Source organism: Microcebus murinus, chromosome 4, assembly GCF_040939455.1.
Source record: "Microcebus murinus isolate Inina chromosome 4, M.murinus_Inina_mat1.0, whole genome shotgun sequence".
Classification (NCBI taxonomy): Eukaryota; Metazoa; Chordata; class Mammalia; order Primates; family Cheirogaleidae; genus Microcebus; species Microcebus murinus.
The window spans coordinates 87,664,966-87,688,204 of NC_134107.1; the positions used below are offsets into that span (position 1 = coordinate 87,664,966).

Below are 23,239 nucleotides of genomic sequence, written 5' to 3' on the forward strand. Positions count from 1 at the left end.
AGATGCACAACCCTCCCCCTGCCCAACCCAGTCTGGCACAGGAACTTAGCACAGACTAACCCTGTTCCTGACAGGCAGCCAAGAAGTCACATCCCATAAAATTTTACTGCCTGCCCATTGAAGCCAAACAGAATGTTCTGAAGGACTATTTTCTTTAACTATTGTAAAACCTAAATTTACCTCCTCGTGGATTATCGAAACAAAATTAGTTTTCAGAGCTCGAGGTTTTTGTTTTGGTTCTGTTTTGCATGGTTTAAACTGTCAAGTGTAATCCTCAGATGAAGATAACCAACTGGCCTGCAGTGAGATGAATGAAGCCAACGGTGAAGCAAGAATAAAGAGGCACAGAGAATCCTGCTGTGGTTTGGGTTCCTGGCTCTAGATGCTTCTCTGGTCTCTCTGTGGTTTGGCAACATAACCTTCCTTGATTCTGTAAAGTAATAAATCCTCCTGTTTTTAATAGCTCTGGCCAGTGGTGAGCTGGATTTCTCTAACAACTGCCTTTGCACACTCATCAAACACCAACCAGGCACCAGAAAAAAACAGAAGTCCAAGCCTGGTCTAGAAAGCTCCCAGGAAAGAGCCCAGGGAGGGAAACAGAGGCGTTAGGGGAGATTTCCTGTGAGTCACACTATCCTTTCCAGTCTTTCCACACCCTGCTGCTTCAAACCAGAAACATTGTCATACTCCCCCCGTTCATCAGCTTCGACTGCTCCTAATTCAATCCAGCAGATTCTCAATACTCTCAAACTTTTCAACTTCAAATACTTTCAAATAAAGAGATGTAAACGAGCATTAGTGGGGAAGCTCATGAAAGCCAAAATGTTCTCAACTTTCAGGTGGTATCTTTAAAAATCTATGTCCATTGCAATGTATATATAGCAATCTGTTTAATATAAAAATAATGTGTAATGAGTGTGATGTGCACCAACTAGGGGATGGACATGCTTGAAGCTCTGACTTGAGGAGGGAGGGGGCAAGGGCAATATACGTAACCTTAACATTTGTACCTCCATAATATGCTGAAAAAAATAAATAAAAATAAAAATATGGGGGGAGGGGAGGAAATGGGCATTTATTGAAACCTTAAAATCTGTACCCCCATAATATGCCGAAATAAAAAAATAATAATAATAATAATGTGGAAAAGATGAGTATTTCACAGAATGGTGGTACTTCACAGACATAGAAACACATAAGGCCAATAAACATACACAGAGACCCAACTTCATTAGTGATCCAGCATATGCAAATTATGATACTCTTTTACATGCATTTAACTGTCAAAAATTTAAAAATGTGACAATAGCAGTGTTAGAAAGGATACTGTTTCACAGGACTTCTCATACATGGGTGGTGAGGTGTAAGTTGGTTGAACCACTTTGGAAAACAGTTTGATACTATTTTACAAAGTTTAACAGTCACATATCCTACAAACCAGCAATTCCTCTCCTAGATGTATGTATATGTGCATGTATGGATATGAAAGAAATTCTTAACACATGACTAATAATAGAAGAATGTTCCTAGAAGTTGTGTTCACAATAGCAAAAAAAACTGGGAAAAAAATCCAAATGTCCATCAACTGCATGAATGAATAAAGTATGATATATTCACAGGAAGAAGTATTATATAGAGTTAGACTAAGTGTTCTACAGCAAGACACAACAATATGGATTAATTTTAGCAATGTGATATAGGGGAAAATAAATCTCAACGGATTACATATAAAGGTACAAAACTATATTAAAATGAGAGCAAAGGAATAGTGAAAGGAAGATTCCAGATGATGATTATCTTTGGTTGGGGAGGAAGGGGGATTGAAAAGGGGGCGACTGCTAGCTATATGTAAATTCTAGTTTTAGGGCTGGGGGTGGGTTAGGGAACTCATTCCACTAAAAAATCAAGTGAGTCCAGGCACAGCGGTTCACACCTGTAATCCTAGCACTTTGGGAAGGTGGAGAGGCAGGAGCATGGCTTCAGCCCAGGAGTTTGAGACTGGCCTGAGTAACATAGCAAGACCCCATCTGTACAAAAAACAGAAAAATTAGTCGGGTGTGGTGGTGTGTGCCTGTAGCCCTCAGCTACTCAGGAGGCTGAGGCAGGAGGATCACTTAAGCCCAAGAGTGTGAGGTTACAGTGAGCTACAATGACACTACTGCACTTTAGCCTGAGCATCAGAGTGAGACTCTCTCTCTCTCTCTCTCTCTCTATATATATATATATATATACTCTCTCTGTCTCTCTCTCTGTCTCTCTCTCTGTCTCTCTCTCTGTCTCTCTCTCTCTCTCTCTCTCTATATATATATATATATATTTGAGCCATTCATGTGCCCATAATGAGAATGTATGGTGAGCCAGGGATTATGACTAATCCACTTTCATGCAACTGGAGTCTAAAAAAATAAATGATGCTCCAGGAAGATACATTCTATTTATCCTGTAACTTTATACTCTCTGGCACCCCTAGAGATAAAAATAATCCAGAGCAAGCCTTGGGCCTGTATTTTGTTTGCTGCTCTCCCACAAGAAGCAGGATAGCACAGTGGTTAAGAGCACATGCTCTGGAGCTAGACTGTGTCGGAGGAAGCCTGGCTGTATTCCTTACTGTGTGACTAATTCTGTTTGGGAAAATGATTTAACCTCTCTGTGCGGTGACTTCCACATGTGTCCAACGGGGCTGGCCATAACAGTATTATAATACTGCAGAAATTTATTGTGAGGTTACATGAGTTAATTCACTCTGAGGCCACAGAATAGTGTGGTCACACTAGGTGCACAAGGTAAGCCTTACTTAATAAAGGTTGGCTTTTATTACCTTTGTCTCTCACATAATGCCACTGTGAAAAGCTTAGGAAATGCTCTCTTCTCCCCAGGTATTTCCTAAATTCTCTGGGGTGGGAATGTCCCATAGTTCTCTGGGGAGATCTACCGCACCCAGCACAATACCAGCTGCCAGCTCTCAGTAAGAACTTTTTGGACTGAAGAAAGTGAATCCATTTGTTCCTTAAATATTCTGGTTTTTAAGAAATGACTAGAAAGAAGTTTTGGACTTAACTGTGGTTTTTTAATAAAATTTTTCTCTGTATCATTTACATAAAAAACCAAGTTTTTGTGCCATATCACTTGTCTGATGACTTTAATTAACATAGACTCCTGTAACCACCCAAATTAACATTCTGAAATCTGTGGACTAAAAGCTGTAGTAATTTATTAAAATGAAAACCATTCAAATCTTTACTCAGGGCCTATTTATATTTTCACTACAAGCAATTGTAAGAAAGTGAGCTATCTCATTGCTACAGTGTTAACAGGTTAGAAACCATAATTTGTTACCAAGCATACGGTTTCCAGAGAGATCCTTGGTAATACAGAAAAAAAAAAATCACATATGACAACCTGGGAGAAAAATATCAAAAAAAAGAAAAGAAAAGAAAAGAAATTCACTTTAATGCCCCTGAACATACTGCTGCCACTCAGAAGAATAATTTAAGTTCATAATGATGATCCTGCATCATGAAGAAAATGTATTATCATGTTGAATGCAATTTGTCTATTAAAACATATGAGAGTAGTCTCATATGTTTGTTTTAAATATCTCATGAATTTTAAATAATGTTTTATTTTTTCTTAGCAAAATCTCCAGGATTAGTTGCAAATGGACCCACTAAGTAATTAAATGAGTTTGCATACGCTAGAGAGTTGTTCAATACAAACCAATTAAACATTGAAGAACTACTGCCAAAAAATATGAATAAATGAATTAGCAGAAATTAGTAATCTATCACATAAATAGTGTCGTTCAATTGGATTTTTTTTTCTTTTTTTGAGACAGAGTCTCTCTCTCTCTCTCTCTCTCTCTGTTGCTCAGGCTAGGGTGAGTGGCATCATCGTAGCTCACTGCAACCTCAAGCACCTGAGTTCAAGCGAGGCTCCTGCCTCAACCTCCCTGTATAGCTGGGACTACAGGCACATGTCACCATGCATGGCTAATTTTTCTATTTTTTGTAGAGACAGAGTCTCACTATTTTGCCCAGCTGGTCTTGAACTCCTGGCCTCAAGCAATCCTCCTGCCCAGGTCTCTCAAAGAGCTAGGATCATAGGTATGAGCCACTGCACCCAACCTCAACTGGATTAAAAAGTAAATTTTAATGCTTGAATGAGTGAGTTTTAAGTTATCTGGAAAACTAACCTATGTGAAATGATTAGTTCTCTCTGATGATCCTCAGTAAATAATAACACAAGAAAGTTCTTATAGGTTTTTAATAAACTTACCAAAACTTTATACACAAGCAGTTTCCTAGGGAGGCAATTTGCTTCTTCCACAAATGTGGCTACTTTCAAAACATCTCTTAAAGCTGCTCTTAAGAAATAGCCCAACTTTATTTCAGTCTCAACTCTTACATCTTATTTACCAAATCTGGTTGCAAATACGTTTTTACTGTTCCTAGAAACCAAGTCTACCTCCAAAATGGGAAGAAATGCTACCAGTTCTGTGCCAGGCACAGCACTCTCCTAGGCAAGTGATAATTATATCTAAGGTTACAATATGGTAGGTACAATGACGAGTGAGGTAGGAACAGGTACCTGAAAGGTACAGGGGCACCCAACCCAAAATGTGTGTGAGAAGGGACAGAAAGAAGTCAAGGAAGAAGACTTCCTAACTTGCAGTGTCTACAAAGAGTCATCAAGCAGCCACGACCAGAGGTTAGATAGCAGAAACATCCCAGGAGAAAACTATAGGTGCAAAGATGCAGGCATGATGTGCAAGGGAACCACAGGTGTGTCAGTGTCACTCAGGCGAGCACCAAGTGAGAGATGGCCATTCCTGGAAGTGAGTCTGGACAGGGAAATGGGCCAGTGATGGAGAGCCTTGTAGTTCATGGTGAAAAGCTTGAACATGATGGGATGAGATTTCTGAAACAGTAAAGCAGGTCTGGGTTTTAGAATCAGCTCTGCCTCTTACCAGCCAAACGTCCTGGGCAAGTTACTTACCTGCTCTGTCAAATGGGACTGAAAAACCTATTTTTAGAGAATTGTCACAAGGATTGACAAAATGTAGGAGGACTGATACATAGTGAATTCTCATTTGATGATAGCTATTGATACGCTTTCGATGTATTTGGCATCACGCTGGCTTCTATGCAGCAAGATGATTGAGGGGGGTGAGGGGCATGGATGGAAGCTATAAATATTACAAGAGTCCAAGGAAGAGATGATATAGGCTTGAAATGAAGTAGTGACAATAGGGGCTGAAGGGGGAGGTGGATTCTGGGGATATTCTGGGAAGTGCCGTCAAGATGGCAAATAAGCCCAGGCACGGTGGCTCACGCCTGTAATCGGCACTTGGGAGGCCAAGGTGGGAGGATCTCTTGAGGCCAGGAGTTTGAGACCAGCCTGGGCAACATAATGAGACCCCACCTCTACGAAAAAATTTTTTCTTTAATTTAGCAGAGCATGGTGGTGTGCACCTGTAGTCCCAGCTACTCAGGAGGCTGAGGTGGAAGAATGACTTAAGCTCAGGAGTTTGAGGCTGCAGTAAACTATGAACACTGCATTCTAGCCTGGGCAATAGAAAAGACCTATCCCTTAAAAAATTTTTTTTCTGCCGGACGCTGTGGCGCGCGCCTGTAGTCCCAGCTACTCGGGAGGCTGAGATGGGAGGATCGCTTGAGCCCAGGAGTTCTGGGCTGTAGTGCGCTATGCCGATCGGGTGTCCGCACTAAGTTCGGCATCAATATGGTGACCTCCCGGGAGCGGGGGACCACCAGGTTGCCTAAGGAGGGGTGAACCGGCCCAGGTCGGAAACGGAGCAGGTCAAAACTCCCGTGCTGATCAGTAGTGGGATCGCGCCTGTGAATAGCCACTGCACTCCAGCCTGGGCAACATAGCGAGACCCCGTCTCTAATTAAAAAAAAAAAAAAAAAAAATTTTTTTTCTAAAGATGGGAAATAAGCACTGGCAGCCATTTCCTCTTCCTTCAAATCAACCTGAAGAGAAAAAGCAAAGAAAATCAAGAACAACCCAAAGGTTGTCTAGAACTGGTCTGGGGAAGAGACAGGACCATACACAGCCTTGGACAGAAAGTGGCCAGAGGCCCATTAAAGGGCATGAGGGTGGGAGAAGCTTTTAAATTCCACTCTTACCTCTCCCGACCTACATTCCATGGGGACAATTACTGCCTGTCCCTTTAACGACTCCCTAAGCATTTCTCTCAGCATTGAGAAATTAATAAAATAGGTTCAGGCTGTCTAGCCAGCAATCACTGCTCCGACTACCCCCTCCAAGCTTCTTGGGCTAATAGGCTACAACTCAGAGAGACTGCCTCCTCTCCTCCTTCTTCCAGAGCAGCTAACAGGAATAGCCTAATGAATATCAGAATGGAAGGGCACTGAACAGTAGCAATCACCAGTGATTCTATGGTTCCCAAGGTTTCTCCATCCTGGGGTTCATCTCTTCCCTTCTACCCAAAGTCACCTGGAGGCCTGTCCATAAGCTCTGCTTCAGTACAGAAGGGGAAATGTATCAGAATGCTCATCGTAGTGTTGTTTGTGGAGGCTGGGAGTTGGAAATTGTCTGCCTGCCCATCACTGGTGGATCATGGAGCCACAGAATACTCTGCAGCAGTTTGAAACAATAGGCTAGATCAGTGGTTCTCAACCAGGGGTGATTTTGTCCCCCAGGAGACATCTGGCAATGTCTGCAGGCAATTTTAACTGTCATAACTGAGAGTGGGAGTAGGGGTGGGATGCTATGCTGTATTTATCAGGGAGAGGCCAGGGATGCTGCTACATCCTACAATTACAGAAGAGCCCCAACAAAGAATTATTCAATGCAAAATGTCAATAAGACTGAGGTTGAGAAACACTGACTAGAGGAACAAAACAACCTGACTGGGTTATAAACATATAGTGCTCAGTGGAAATTTTTATATAAAAAAAGAGATGTGATCTTTTATACAATTCCTATTTGGAATTAGGGATTCGTTCAGTCTTGTAACTGATACTTACTGTGAATTTATTGCAAGGTCAGCGCTGTAACATCAGCGTATACAAGGGTGACCAAAGCTAGATCTGGTTCCTGACTCCTGGAGTCTAGTAGAAAGGTAGATATTAAATAATCTCACAGTAAAAAGTGGGAAGGAAGAATTTATGGAGATCGGTAGGATCTAGAGTTCTGCGATTTTCCCAGGGAACTGCACAAGCCACGAAAATCCTTCATTTTACATCTTTGCTTAAATAACACTACACACTGATAGCCTTCAGCAGGGCTACACACCAGCTTAGAGGACTTACGCTGTGCACACAATGAGTGCTCAATAGATGTTTGTCAAATGAACAGATAAAGGCTGTACAGCTAAGCACAACTAAATGACTCCTTAAAAAATGTCTGGGCTTTGCCCTTTGAAAGAAGGAAACAAAAAGGAAAGGAGAAACCAAAGGCCAACCCAGGCCTTTTGCTAGACTACAACAAGGCATGCATGTGTAGACTGACCAACTCTTATTGTTCATCCCTCCTCCAGCCCATGCCTTAAATAAAACACTCTCTGGCACTTCCCGGCCTAGTCTACCCTTCCTCATCTAGTCCAACTGGAAAACTCTTATTCATGCTTCAAGATCCCAATTACCTTCTCCCTTCAGCTCCCTACCTCACCCTGGTAGACTTGGTCTCTGCCCTCCTTCGTGCCATCACTGAACTTCGTACTCATTTTTATGACACTTATGATAACTTCTTACCATAATTGATTATAAGCTTTCTCAAGAGCAGGAACTAAATCCTATTGATTGTTATAGCCAAAAAGACTAGCCTGGAGCCTAGAATATTATAGATGTGTAAGGACTGGTAAATGAAAGAATGGATGAATGAATTATATCCAGCACTATCCTACAGAAGAATATGATAAAATCTATGCCCTCAAAAAGCTGATCATCTATTTGATGGGAAAAAGATAGATATATGAAATAATAATTAAAGGCTTTTGCTAGAGATACAAAGTTGATGGTCGTTATAAGGAACATGCATTTTTAAATATATGAATAAATTAAAGCCTATGTGTCAGATGTAAACAGCCTGATGGTATACAATTACATAATAAACATCTTCACATACTCCTGGAAATCCATGGCATTCTGTTACTGTATGTTTCATTTGAGTTGATAGCAATAAATGACAAAAGCCAAATTACAAGCAGAGTCCACTTGGGAACACATAGTGCTCATTATCATGAATGCCTGGTGCATAGTAAGTGTTCAATAAACTTCTGTTGAACAAGTGATCTGATATTTTTAATCATAGAGAAAAGTTGTCTGTACCCTAAGAAAGGCACGTATATCAGGAGTTGAGGTCACCTAGAATATATCCTCCTCATAATGAAAACAGAACCAGCTCTAGGCCTGAATCTTTTCCCCTGTATTTAATACCGAGTTGCCAAAAGGACTGTCCTTTGCCCTTATTGGTACAGGAGTAGAAAGGAGCTGTGTGGTTTCCAATCTCCCTCTGTATCTTATCCATATGGTGATATCATATTCATCCAGCAAAACTGTCTCCACTCCACCACTCCCCCCCCTGTCTTCCTCCTCCCCCCCCCCCATGGCCTCCGTTAGGGATTCACAAAACTAAACTCAAACTTGGGAGACGTGAGTTTGAATAACAGAGTTTAAAATACTGAGTATAAGGAGTACTGGGTATCTGGTAAACTGCACTTTTCTGTTTGCTGGGTTGGATGAGGAGAAACTGCAATCTAGAGTCCAAGTGCCTGGACGGTTGCCAGAGGCAGGACTGGAAACCTTAAGGAAAAAGAGTCCAGGCCGGGCGCTGTGGCTCACGCCTGTAATCCTAGCTCTTGGGAGGCCGAGGCGGGCGGATTGCTCAAAGTCAGGAGTTCAAAACCAGCCTGAGCAAGAGCGAGACCCCGTCTCTACTATAAATAGAAAGAAATTAATTGGCCAACTGATATATATATAAAAAAAAAAAAATTAGCTGGGCATGGTGGCGCATGCCTGTAGCCCCAGCTACTCGGGAGGCTGAGGCAGAAGGATCACTCAAGCCCAGGAGTTTGAGGTTGCTGTGAGCTAGGCTGACGCCATGGCACTCACTCTAGCCTGGACAACAAAGTGAGACTCTGTCTCAAAAAAAAAAAAAAAAAAAAAGAGTCCAGCCAACCAAACAAGAACCTACTGAAGGAAGACCTTTGGAATAAAGACCAATAAAGGGAAGAGTTCAAGGAGTGAGACAAAATAGAAAGGAAGCCACAAGAACCTTTGTCATCTTCACTAACTCATTCATTATTACATTCATTGAAAAATGAAAAAAGACATGAGTCCTGCTGTTAAAGAACTCTGTCCATGGGGAATGTAGAAGGCCTACAGATAGCTACCACACAAAGAAGAAAAGAATAACCCCTTAGGGAAGTACAGAAAAAGTCTGTTCAAAAACAGAAGAAATCTACTCACGCCTGTAATCCTAGCACTCTGGGAGGTCGAAGCAGGAGGATGGCTCAAGATCAGGAGTTCGAAACCAGCCTAAATGACAGCGAGACCCCATTTCTACTACAAATTGAAATAAAGTAATTGGCCAACTAAAAAAAACTGTATAAAAAAATTAGCTGGGCATGGTGGCACATGCCTGTCATCCCGGCTACTCGGGAGGCTGAGGCAAAAGGATTGCTTAAGCCCAGGAGTTTGAGGTTGCTGTGAGCTAGGCTGATGCCACGGCACTCTAGCCCGGGCAACAAAGTAAGACACTGTCTCAAAAATAAATAAATAAATAAATAAAATAAACAGAAGAAATCTCATACTTAGGAGCCTACTAGACAGTCCTGATTATAAAACATACCAGGATTTGGAAAATATTAAGACATTAGGAGAAAAAAATTCATTGCTAATTCTCATTATATCTTGCTGAACTGACATCAGTAGCATCATCTGCCCCAGCCTCAGGGCTGCTGGCATCTTGTTAGGGACAGAAAAACAAGAGGTGATGGACTTATAGAAGGCAGAAAAACAAGAAGGAGGAAACAGTGAAACAATAAGAAGGAAATAGTTACAGAAAATAACCAGGGATACACAGTTATTTCAGTCTTAACGAATAGGTTGATTAGACAATAGAACAGTGACCACCAACCAGAATTCCACCATAAATGGTGACTTTCCCCATCACACTTACAGGAGAAAAGAATGCCTGGAACATAACCTTTAAGTTATGTTCATACCTGGAAAAATCCAGACCCCAAAACATGTGACATATAATCATAAGTAATTATAACTGGCCTTTACATCAACATATATTACTAGCTTATCAAAGGAAAAACATAACAAGATAGTGTCTTCTCCACTCCCGGAGACAGACCCATTTCCCTTTAGGAAATGCACTTTCGCTTTGCACCCTTTCCTTACAGTAACTAACTTTCCTTACAATAAATTCTTCATGCATACTTGCTGAGTGTCTGTCATCTCCCTCCCCTGTGTGGGTCAAGGCTTGGGATTCCTCCAAGCCAGGAGCCCAAGAACTGTCGGAACACTTTAAAGTCCACCCATGGACAGGACCGTGACAATCTCCCTAAGCAATCATCACTACGTGTTCCCATCACCCAAGAACGGAGCTGATGGTAACCAACTAACCCATGCAGAACACTGAAATGAGCCAGGCTCTGTCTGCCCACTCCTGTGCAGTCACCCAATTAATCCTCACACCAGCCCTACAAGGTAGGTACTGTTATATTCTCCATTTTGCAAATAAGAAAACTGGAGCACAGAGAAGCGGCTTGCCTAAGGTCACACCCAGCCAGGATCTGAGTCCAGAGTCTATGCCCTTAACCATTACACAACACTGCCTCCCAGCTGAGATCTCGCCGCAAATTTATCAGGACATACACAAGTGGACAGTAAATGTGATTTCTGGCCGACTTTCCTTTGAACACATGCATCTCTATTTAAAACTATACTTATTTATATGACAAAAACGCATACACTTTTATCGATCTAGTTTTTAAAATGGTATACAGCTTTTTCAAGGCGCAGCTTTCACAATCTTTAAAAGGAAATTCACTTTTATAACATTAAAAAAAATCAAATGCCTGTTTCACGAGGTGCCAGTACCGAATGCAGTTTAGGGCTTGCAAGCACGACCACCCCTTACAGATCATCTCGTGGCCTTGGGCAAATTCCTTTAGCTTTCTGTGTTTCAACATCTGCAAAGTGGGTATAACAGTAGCGCCTTCTCCTAAAGTGGCGAGGATTGGATATTAACCATATAAATTGATAAGCATGATACCTCGCACAGAATGAATGCGCAACAAATGGCTTTCACTATTTAGGTCCTGGGTTATTTCTAATTCCAGAACCGTAAGTCCTCCAGTAACACAGAAATGCTGTCCCCAGAGCTGCCGCCAATCCCTTAAGAACACGCCTCCCTATTTTCCACAGATCACACCCAATGACACCAGAAACAGGGTTCTCTGGCCCCCAGCCCTGGAGGTGGCCATGGCACCTCACTCTGGCCCAGGAGTCTCCCGCCGGGCAGCAGCACAAAACTCAACCCGGATTTCTCACTTGGGTGAACTCGTGTTAGTGGAGGATCACCCGGCCCGGTGTCACAAGCTGCGCAGCAGAAGGAACGCGGGCGCGGGCGCCGGGAAGTGGAGTGCGTTCACCCGCCAAGCCCAAGGGTGGGCACCCCTCTTCACAGCGTCTCCGGGGACTTCACCCCCCTCCCCGCCGGGAGGCTTCTGGGGACCGACCTAACAGGGCCAACAGCGTAGATGTCTCCCCAACCCTCTGCAATACATCGCCAGGATTTTTCAGAGGGAGCCGAGCGGGAGGTGCACGAAGTGCCTCCAGAGGCCAAGTGAAGCGCACCATCCCTTGCGCACGTGTTGAGCCCCCTGAACCGAAGTCCGTGCAGCCGCCACCTCTGCCCCCCCCCCGCCCGGGCCGCCCGTGCACGCGCCCCGCAGACACGTGCGAGCCGGGTCGCCTGCAGGGCTCGCCCGCGCGCTCCCCGCCGGCTCCCGCCGCCCCAGCCGCGCCGCGCCCGCTCACCAGGTGAAGAGTTTGCCTTGTATCCTGAGCCACAGGCTTCGGGACGCGCCCTCCGCTCCCTGCGCCGCAGGCCGCGGGGCTTCGGGTCCCGCCGGCGAGGCCGCCTCCATGCGGGCCGGGAACCCCCCGAAGAGCCGGGGCCCGGGAGACGAGAGGCGGCGCCTGGCAGCCGGCGGGGGCTCGGCTGGGCTCGGCCTGCGCGGCGGTCGCTCCCCGGCCCTCCCGCTAGCGTGCCGCTCGCTCCGCGGCCGCGCCGCCTCTGCCGCCAATCATTAACCGCGCGGCCCTACCGGCCAGACCGTGCGCTCGCAGGTCGCAGCCTGGCACCTCCGGGCGCCGAAGAGGAGAAAGGGCAGTTCTCTCCTCCGCCTTGGCGCTCGAGCCTCGGTGCTGGGCGGCAGCCAATGTGCATTTCAGGGTTTTATGGTTCCTCGTTTGAAATCAGCAAATGAGGCGACACGAGGTTATCGTGGCCGAGTCCCAGGGTGTCCCGACCGGAGAAGTCGAACTTGGCTAACTGGGAGGACCGGCTGAGCCCCCCTCCCCCGATCTCCAGGTCTCCCGCCCTCGGGCTGGCGGATGCGAGACAGCCCCGTCTAGAAGAACCGAAGACGCTTCAGTTCTGTTTCTTTTCCTCGCAAAACACAGGTAAGACCCTAAACAGATCGTGCAAACGCGTGCCTCGGCGGCGCGCAGCGAGGCCCGTCTCCCCCTCGCGGCGCGCTCGGAGTCGTCTCCGCGGGGCCGGGAGGCGGCCGAGGCCGGCCGGGGTGCCCTGAATCGGGCCACGCCTTCCCGTGCGTCCGCGGACCCAAGAGGGACGGAGAGCTGGGTCGAAAAGTTCCTGAGTGTCACAGACAGAAGGAAGTCGGCCGGGTCTGGTTGGTCCCCTGCTTCTGGAAAAGGAGACGCGGAAGACAAAAGAAAAGGTGTTGGGACCATTTTTTTTTTTTTCCTAGTCACCTTCCTTCCGGGGTGGGGGCGTGGGATGGGGACAAGACATAAATCTGTGTTTGAGAAGACCGTCTATGCAGACCAGTTGGCAGTTCTGTAAGAAGATTCCAAGAAAAAAAAAATTGGTTTTTGAAAACAAAATGTAGCTTTTAGGAATCCCAAATGTAGCAGCTGCAGGAAGCACAAAGTTTAAACGAAATGATTTTTTTTTTTAATTGTTGAAGTGAAATGGGGGAGGGGGGAAAAAACCCTGAAAGCCAAGACATGGTCATCCATAGAGGACCAAATATTGAATATTATGGTACAACCACATCATGAAACAGGAGGACATTAGAAACACATTTAATATCTCAGTTGTGTAAAGCAAACAACTCATTAAACTCTGCATATTGACAATGTTTAATGTTACCTGAGTCCTGTACTCCTGGAAAACACTGAAAAAATGATGATTAACAAACCTCTTACTTTTTCTTTTCTTTTTTTTTTTTTTTTTAAGAGATAAGGTCTCACTATGTTTCTCAGGTTGGCCTTGAACTCTGGGCTCTAGGTCTAGGTATCCTCCAGCTTTCAGCCTCCCAAGTAGCTGAGACTAGGGTCGTGCCCCACGCTTTTGTGTTCCTGTAAATAGCAAAATGCAAAGAAACACCTTCTCCTTAGGACTTAGAAAAGCCCCCAAGGATACCCCTTTGTTTAGCTAGGCTGAGGCCTGCCACAGATCCCCAAACTCCCATTCTTTGCCACATAAATAATTGACTGACCTGCTGCTTATCCCACTGACCAATAGGATGCTTGTTAACCAAATTTTGATTAAGTTTCTCTCCTCCCAGGCCTCTGAACTTTAACCCACCCTCAGCCTGAGCCAGCGCAAAACCCCTCCTGAGAACAGGCTGGCCTCCAGGTGAAATACTCTGGGATCGCTGGGCGTGGTGGCTCACGCCTGTAATCCTCGCACTCTGGGAGGCCGAGGCGGGCGGATTGCTAGAGGTCAGGAGTTCGAAACCAGCCTGAGCAAGAGCGAGACCCCCGTCTCTACTATAAAAATAGAAATAAATTAATTGGCCAACTAATATACATAGAAAAAACTAGCCGGGCATGGTGGCACATGCCTGTAGTCCCAGCTACTCAGGAGGCTGAGGCAGTAGGATTGCTTGAGCCCAGGAGTTTGAGGTTGCTCTGAGCTAGGCTGACGCCAGGGCACTCACTCTAGCCTGGGCAACAAAGCTAGACTCTGTCTCAAAAAAAAAAAGAAAAGAAAAGAAAAGAAAAGAAAAGAAAAGAAAAGAAAAGAAAAGAAAAGAAAAGAAAAGAAAAGAAAAGAAAAGAAAAGAAAAGAAAAGAAAAGAAAAGAAAGAAAGAAAGAAAGAAAGAAAGAAAGAAAGAAAGAAAGAAATACTCTGGGATCAGCTATGCAGTCAAGCCATCCTTTCATTCCATTTCAAAGAACCTGGGAATAGTCTCTTCCTATTACAGTAACCCTCCCCCACCCCATCCCCACTCGCAATAATCCTTTCAAATAAAGTCCTTAACTAAATGAGATTTGTTTTTTTACCTGACAATATAGAGTAGTCCCCCCTCAATCTGCCTTTTTGCTCTCCATGGTTTGTTACCCATGGTCAACTGCCCTCCAAAAATAGGTGAGTGCAGTATAGTAAGATATTTTGAGAGAGAGACCATATTCACGTAACTTTTATTGCAGTGTATTGTTATAATTGTCCTATTTTATTATTAGCTGTTAATTTATTACTGGACCTAATTTATAAATTAAACTTTATCATAACTGTGTATGTGTAGGAATAAACTTAGTATATACTGTAATGAATACATACTAAGCTATTGATAGTGGTTAAATCATGGGAGTGGTTGAGGATGGGGGGTGGAGAGTAGATAAGTGAGGAGATATTGCCTATATATCTTCATTTTGTGTTCTTACTATGAGCAAATACTACTTACAATTTGAAAAATATTCAATTAAGGTATTTTTCTTTTTTTTTTTTTCTGATTTAATGAAAAATTTGTTATTTTTTTATTGCTTTCTATGTCTGAGTTATATGCAATTAAATTATCAACTGTAACAAGAACATCAACAAGATTTTCACAAACCATATGCTTACATATGTTTCACAAGGCCCCCGGCTCAAAACTAGCATGAGTTAAATACAACTCACATGGCAGTTAATGTGTTAATGAGGATACAATGTGAACATCTGATTTAGAATACGCAAGAAAACTGTCCAGTTTTCCTGAACTTGTCTGTCCAGTGTTTTCTACTCTGCTTTGGGGATTTTGGATTAATGCAGAGAAGAAGTTCAAACAGATTGATCCTTTTCTTTCTCCTCTAAGTTTGCTTGTTCCCTATTTTAGGGGCTGTGTTAGGGTATAACTGTTTCCATCTTACAGGAAGGAATTTCAAACCTTCTTCCCTTCAGACTTTCCAGACATTAAATAGAGCTGGCGATAATGTCAGCCCAAGTTATTGTTTAAACAGAAGTGGATAATATCCAGCCAGGGAAGCTGGAAATAGGATTGCAGTATTACTTCTGAAAGGAACAATTTAATATACTCTTGGAAAATTAGAGTGGATCAAACATCTTGGCAAATTAAATGATATTAATCACTCTTTATTTACTTAATTTTTATTGCTTGCCATTATACACTGAGATTCTGGCTCTATAAAATATGAATCTAAGATGCTTCACCATTTGTGAAGCTTCAAAGAGCACATGTACTTATTGCTTCTGTAGCCTTTTCTTTTCCATTTTTTACATAAAAATATGCACTTTTAAAAACACCATTATGCACTTAGTATGCAGTTGCTTGGGATCTTAAGGTAAATTTTCATTGATACCTTTTCTACTCCTTTATGATAAAAAACATTCTAAATGTTTTAACTTGGTCACACATAAATGCTGCTTACTAACATTTACCATTTCATAGAAAGTGCTGAAAGAACTTTTAAATGCCTAAAGGATAATTTCGCCCTTGAAGACTCCTTAAGAATTACAGGAATAGAAGAGGTCTGGTTCACTGCGTCTGTCCAGCCCTGGCTGTTTCTTAGAGGACTTCATGCATTCACTCTCAGACCACAAATCCTAGAGCTAGATGTTATGTGACTGGAATTCTGCTTCTACAGACGCTGCACGAATCAGAGTTATAAACTCAGGATCTCAGAATGAGTAGTGTTTGGATAAGTAGATAACAACATACTCAGTGTTCATACACAAGCCTTTACAAACCCTTCTTTCATCTGTGGCTCTCAATGTCTGCTTCACTCCAAAACAGTGATTTCCTAAATACAGCTGAATGCCTAGATTTAATATAGTTTATTCTCCAAAGAAGCCATTACTTAGAACAGCCTCACAGACATCAAGATTGTTGCAGTTCAATCACCAAGACGTGCCGTAGAAGTTTACTGTCTTTCATGATATGGAAAAAAAAATTTTTTTGTTTGGCATGAAATCATCTCTCACATTTCCTCCTAAGTCATTCTCTGACTACCTGGTGCCATTTCACTGGGCCTCTTCTAAACCACATACCTTCTGTCCCTGTGTGCAGCTGCTGTTAGGAGATGGCTGCTCCCTTAATAGACTCTTCTTTGCAGATGTGTGTAATGTGGATCACCAGAACAAAGCGGGGTATACCCCCATCATGCTGGCGGCCCTTGCTGCCGTGGAGGCAGAAAAGGACATGCGGGTTGTGGAAGAACTCTTCGGCTGTGGGGACGTCAACGCCAAAGCCAGTCAGGTGAGCACACTTGCTTCCTGTGCTCTTGATTGCAGATGTGCCTGGTGGGTACCACACAGGCCTGCTGTGATCACTCTGCCAGAGCAGACAGTGAGTGACACCACACTTCCCACCACAGTGCACTTGCTCGCCAGCCCACCCCTAGTCCACGTGCTGCCCTTGCTGACCAAACATAGTGAAATATGGGCTTATAGTTGGCATTGGAAACCTGTCCCTCCCCCCTTGCCTTGCCCTTCTGTTTGCAGAGTTTGCACAGAAATGGTTTAAGTCTGCCTGCATGTAAGAGACTAGGAGTCCACATCATATGCCCAGTGTCTGTTGTTTCCTGTCTCCTTGTTGAAGCGTCTTCATGCCAGGCACAGAGTGTCTCAAGTCCAGATGTGTTCACAACTTGACTTTTATACATCTTCTGAACTCTCCAATTCATTGCTACGATGACACAGATCCTCTACACAGCTCAGTATGTACTTCTGAAGTCCGTTGTTCCTTCCCACAGGCAGGGCAGACGGCCCTCATGCTGGCAGTCAGTCACGGGCGGATAGACATGGTGAAAGGCCTGCTGGCCTGCGGGGCTGATGTCAACATCCAGGACGACGAGGGCTCCACAGCCCTCATGTGTGCCAGCGAGCACGGGCACGTGGAGATCGTGAAGCTGCTGCTGGCCCAGCCAGGCTGCAATGGCCACCTGGAGGACAACGTAAGCTGTTTCCCTTGCGCCTCTAGGCCAGGGCCTAGGGGACTCGGCCTGGAATGCTGAGTTGCAGATGAGCAGGAGCTACTTTGCCACCAGTGGTACTGGGCAGCTTCATGCTGTGTAAAGGTTGGTGGTAGGAGATCAAGTGTCTGCTGGGCAGGCTGCCTATTTCTCATGTCAGCCAGCAGAGAGACTCCACTATGGTCCAGTCTACTTTGGTAGGAAGTACTGCATGTGCTTTGGCCTCATCCTGAGCGTAGTAAGATGCCGACACTCCCCGTCAGTCACTCGGCAGGCGGCCAGGACGCGCCAATTAAGGTATTTTTCAACAGGTCATATTAATCTTTATCTAAAACATGTTTCTTGGCCGGGCGCTGTGGCTCACGCCTGTAATCCTAGCTCTTGGGAGGCCGAGGCAGGCGGATTGCTCAAGGTCAGGAGTTCAAAACCAGCCTGAGCAAGAGCGAGACCCCGTCTCTACTATAAATAGAAAGAAATTAATTGGCCAACTGATATATATATAAAAAAAATTAGCCGGGCATGGTGGCGCATGCCTGTAGTCCCAGCTACCTGGGAGGCTGAGGCAGAAGGATCACTCGAGCCCAGGAGTTTGAGGTTGCTGTGAGCTAGGCTGACGCCACGGCACTCACTCTAGCCTGGGCAACAAAGCGAGACTCTGTCTCAAAAAAAAATAAATAAATAAAAAAAAAATAAAACAAAAAAATAAAACATGTTTCTTCACCTTCAGGGAACAGTGGGCCAGGAAATATAGTCAACTTTGTAAAGTTATGAACAAAGTTACACATATTTCCTAAACACAAAATCCTCCTCAGATAGTAGCAATCGTAGTACTGCTCTAGCATTGCTCCAAAATGAGCTCATCCCCTTACGGAGGAGTATTGATCAGTCTACCTTATTTTGGTATCAGGATTAAAATACACTGAGTGGATCTGTGGGCACCAGTCCACAAGTTTTTGTCAAGGGAAATTTACTGGAAAAAAAAATTTAGGCGTTGGGGATTTTGCACATAATAGCCTTACTTCTTTATTTTTTTATTTTAGTGTCTTATGGGGGTACAAGTGTTAAGGTTACATATATTGCTCGTGCTTACTTCTTATAAGTACAAAAAAAAAAGAGCTACCACTTATTGAGCGCCTACTGTGTGCCAGACACTTTATGTTATCTATTGTATGTATCAAATCCCCTCAAATCTTAGTGGCTTCAAACAGCAATCATTGTATTATCTCTGGAGGTTTCTGTGGGTCAGGAATTTAGGAAGGTATGGGCCAGGCGGCGTCTCCTGCGGTTGCAGCCAGGAAGTAGCTGAAGCTAGAAAGCAAGGGGTGGAGTGGGAGGTTAGACCTGGAGCATTGAGGGCCTGACCAGCATCTCCTTCTGTCTTTGTGTCTGTCTCTGTCTCTCTCCCTCTCTGTCTCTCTCTCTCTCCTGCCACTTAGTTTCAGGGGCTTTCTACATGGTCTCTTTTTGTGTCTGTGGGCTAATTTGATCTTACTGTATCCTAGTGACTTCAGGGTAATTGGTCTGCTTACTTTGCGGCTGGTTTCCACCCCCAACCAAGCGCCCTGAGAGAAAAAAGCCAAAGCATCTTGTCAATGTGCTCCAACCAAAGACCACTGTGAATATATATGTAGTTAAACAAGTTGAACTAATGACTGCTTCTGTGAGAGAGAATACATACCATGGGGAACCACGGATTCTCAGTAAGAGGGAGTTAGAACCCACTGCAGGATTCTGGGTTTGGTTGAGTGATTCGAGGAAGGGTAGAAGGAAGCAAGGATTAACACTAGATTGGATGTAATTCTGATTGATGTCTCAATAAATCTACTATACAGAGGGCAGACAAGGGTGAGGATAAAACTGCAATTGAGAAAGAAGTGCAGTCACTCATTTTGGCCAAAAGTGGAGAGGAGATATTTTGTGGGTGACACAGTGACCTTGTTTTTGTGCTTACCTAAAATCACGAGCTAATCTTAATCATCTTAATCTTGTTTAATTTCATTTTGTCAAGGTCTCAGAGTAATCCTTTGTTTTTATTTTTCTTGTGTGTTTTTTGTTTTGTTTTGTTTTTTGAGACAGGGTCTCACTCTGTCACCCCTACTGAAGAGTGCAGTAGCATGATCACAGCTCACTGCAACCTCCAGCTCCCCAGCTCAAGCGATCCTCCAAGTGCAGGCTCCTGAGTAGCTGGGCTTTTAGGCTCCCAACAGGACACCTAGCTAATATTTAAATTTAGAGACAGGGCCTCCCTGTGTTGCTAAGGCTGGTCTGAAACTCCTGGCCTCAAGCAACCCTCCTGTCTTGGCCTCCAAAGTGCTGGGCTTATAGTCATCAGCCACCTTGCACAGCCAGTTTTAGAGTAATCTTGTCTGAGGATGGTATTCTGTGAGATTGTGTCCAATAAGAGAATAATATGACCCAGCAGGTCAACTTCCAAATGTCAAAGACTGGGGTCATTTTGTCTTTCTCAGCATCTCCTTTAATTTTTTATAAATACAGGTTGATACCTATTTATTTCATTTCATTTTTTAGAAATGAGAGCTCACTATGTTGCCCAGGCTGGATTCGAACTCCTGGACTCAAGCCATCCTCCTGCCTCAGCCTCCCAAGTAGCTGGGACTACAGGTGGAAGCCACTGTGGTATCTTCTTTTATAATCTAGCCTTAGCAGTCACATTGTCTCGTTGCCACCATAGTCACAAGCCCACCCAGACACAGGGGGAAGGGATAGACCCCACTTCTCAATGGAAGAGGTTTCAAGGTCTCATGGAAATGAGCACCTGAGATAAGAGATACTGTAGCAGCCATCAATGGGTTTGCCACAAATGCTTCCCAAATTGCTATCAGGCATTATTAGTACTATTTTTTTAGGTCAGTAAACTAAAACTCAGAAAGATTAAGTAAATTGCCCAAGATCTTCAGAATAGTCATTGATATACTGATGTCAGATTCACCAGGCTATTTCTCCAATTTAACTGACCAGCATGCATGAGCCTCTTTCCCAGTATCTTTTTCTTGCTGCTTGTAAAACTAACTGTAAGTAGACATACTTTTTAGATCTTACCAAACACAATATATTGAATAATAAAAGCTATTATAGTCACACCCATATTAAGAGTACCATCAATCAAAATGCATGAGAGTATAGTTCTAAGTGTTTATGATTTCATATTATATTATTTTGTGGGACAAATTTGAATATTAAAAATACCACATTAGTAATGAACTGAAACATTTTTATTGAAAAGCATCAAAAAGAAAAAAGATTTTTAAACAAGTTACAGATATTAATATCAATATTTAAAACTCCTTTAATCTAGAACCAGTGTTTAAGGTAGTTAAAGTCATTCTATAAACAGTCATTGGGAACTTTCCAAATGTATTTTTTTTTATTAAAGGTCATCTTAAAGCTCTTATTTTAAAAGCCTTATTTTTTAAATAATTCTGTTTGTAGCACCCTATTAAATACATTTATTGCCTACTCTTGAGGTTTCACAAAGGCAAATTGCTGTCTTATTCCAGCTCAGCCTCCTTATTTTCTCTTTCACAGGTGTTTTAAGAATACTGGTCAGTGCCAACCTGTCTTCGATTCAAATGGCCAAAAGTACACAGGGTACCAAACAAATGAGAATGTTACAATTGTTTGTCATTAAGCAGAGTGAATCAATAATACTGTGTGCTTAGATGGCAACTTTCTTTGGAGAATTCACATTGTTGCTATTATCTTATTATAGGATATATTGCAAATCAATCAACTAGGTATTGGTTGAATGCAAATTATGTACAGACCACAGTTCTACACTGATCTGTGATATGAATGATGTTTTTATTCTTCCTTCCTTCCCTCCACAAACATCTTTAGAATACCTACTATGTTCAGGGTAAGAATAAATAAGACTTGAGGTGGGTGTATTGGCTCATGCCTGTAATCCCAGTACTTTGAGAGGCTGAGGTTGGGGGATCACTTGAGGCCAAAAGTTTGAGACTTACCTAGTTTGAGACTAGCAAGAACCTGTCTCTACAAAAAAATTTTAAAAATTAGCCAAGGGTGGTGATACACACCTGTAGTCCCAGCTACTCAGGAGTCTGAGGCAGGAGGGTCACTTGAGTTCAGGAATTCAAGGACACAGTGCACTATTGATCACACCACTGAACTCCAGCCTGGGAACAGAGTGAGACTCTGTCTCTTAAAAAAAAACAAACTAGGTTCTTGCCCTCAAATTGTTTACAATATAATAGGGAAGAAAAGATGTGTATAGGGCCAGGTGCAGTGGTTCACACCTGTAATCCTAACACTCTGGGAGGCTGAGGTGGGAGGATGGCTTGAGGTCAGGAGTTCCAGACCAGCCTCAGCAAAAGCTAGACCCCATCTCTACTAAAAATAGAAAGAAATTAGCCAGGCATGGCAGCACACACCTGTAGTCCCAGGTACTCGGGAGGCTGAGGCAGGAGGGTTGCTTAAGCCCAGGAGTTTGAGGTTGCTGTGAGCTAGTCTGATGCCACAGCACTGTAGCCTGGGTGACAGAGTGAGACTCTGTCTCAAAAAAAAAAAAAAAGACTTGTACACAGCCCTAAATGACCTTACTATATAATTGAAGAGAAAGGACTCTAAGAAACTAGCATTTAACAATTATTCTTTAGTCCCAGTCAATTCCCACTTATCCCTTCTTTTCTGCCCATAGTCTTGAAAGATTCTCTCTCTTTTACCTCTTTTCCCGATGCCATTCCCTGAATCCCTTTTCCTGAGGTCATCCAACGCTTGAAATAAATACAGAAGGAATAATGAAAAGGAACAAACAGATTGTACACATAAAACAAAAACATTAAAAAAGAGGATAAAAAAAATCATCTGGTGTTTTAAATTTTGTAATTAACCATAGCTGTCCCTTATTATCTAATCCAATGTTTTTAAATACCAACCATAGGCTGATGACCCCACCAATTTTTAACTCTAGTATAAGCTTCCTCTGAGTTCCAGATTTATATATATATATAGCTGCTTACTTGATATTTGCAGTAGGAAATCTTCAAGGCATCTCAAACACAAACAGAACTCTTTCTGTTCCCCCATTTCTTGCTCTTTCCCCACTTACTCCCATCCCAGTATATAGCACGTCAATCTATCACTTCTCCAGCTAAGAAATGATAACGTGAAATAAGTGACTGAGGCAAAGGTCTCAGTCATTGGAAGTTTAAGCCAAAGTTTGAGGATGTGCCCAGGAAAAACACAAGCCACAAACAAATCTGTGACTGTTTTACCAAAGTGGGATTTGGGAACTCAGTATTTAAAGGGGATAGAGCATACAGAAAGGAAAAAGGAAGAGGGAGGTAGGCAGTGAGACACATGGTTACATTCTTATGAGGCCCTGGAAATCTTTATTTTTCACAAGATAAGGCAAATATTAAAAGGGAGTGAAAGAAGCATCACCTATATAGATGTCCTTGGGTTAGTGGAAGAATGTTTGACCTTGTCTTGTTTCTGTTTTGCACCTGGAAAGATAAAGTTGTAATCAACATTATTAGTGTGGAATCCAACAGACTTTAGTTTTCAAAACTAGACTTAGCCCCTGCAGGCCCAAAGTTACAACTTACATGTCCTTGCTTATGGGAGGTCAGCATGAATTTCCTTATGAATGACCTCTGAGGGCAGTCCTTGTAGATACCTGCAGCCTTTTACCTTTCTGTGCGGATCTGGCTGATGTACTATATTAGTAACAGATATTCATTTGGAAGGGGCTGTTGCATGACTCAGCCTCCAGGATTAACCTTCCTTTTGCATAAGGAGGTGAGCAGGA

At 43.3% G+C, this 23,239-nt stretch overlaps 2 protein-coding genes across 2 annotated transcripts in view; one reads left to right on the top strand and one right to left on the bottom strand.

Annotated features, from left to right (window-relative positions):
• The window catches only part of SLC35F2 (solute carrier family 35 member F2), a 53,612-nt gene extending 40,867 nt beyond the window's left edge, over positions 1 to 12,745 (bottom strand). Inside the window, exon 1 of the mRNA XM_076002479.1 lies at positions 12,039 to 12,745. Within this exon, the coding sequence (XP_075858594.1) occupies positions 12,039 to 12,148 (110 nt within the window). The 5' untranslated portion in view covers positions 12,149 to 12,745. The remainder of the gene's footprint in view (positions 1 to 12,038) is intronic.
• A 2,251-nt stretch (positions 12,746 to 14,996) lies between these two features.
• On the top strand, positions 14,997 to 17,505 carry LOC142870633 (KN motif and ankyrin repeat domain-containing protein 1-like). Its single transcript, XM_076002481.1, has 2 exons — positions 14,997 to 16,733; positions 17,230 to 17,505. The coding sequence occupies exons 1-2, from the start codon at positions 16,416 to 16,418 to the stop codon at positions 17,488 to 17,490; spliced, it is 579 nt and encodes a 192-aa protein (XP_075858596.1). The 5' UTR covers positions 14,997 to 16,415; the 3' UTR covers positions 17,491 to 17,505.
• Positions 17,506 to 23,239: the final 5,734 nt, after the last annotated feature.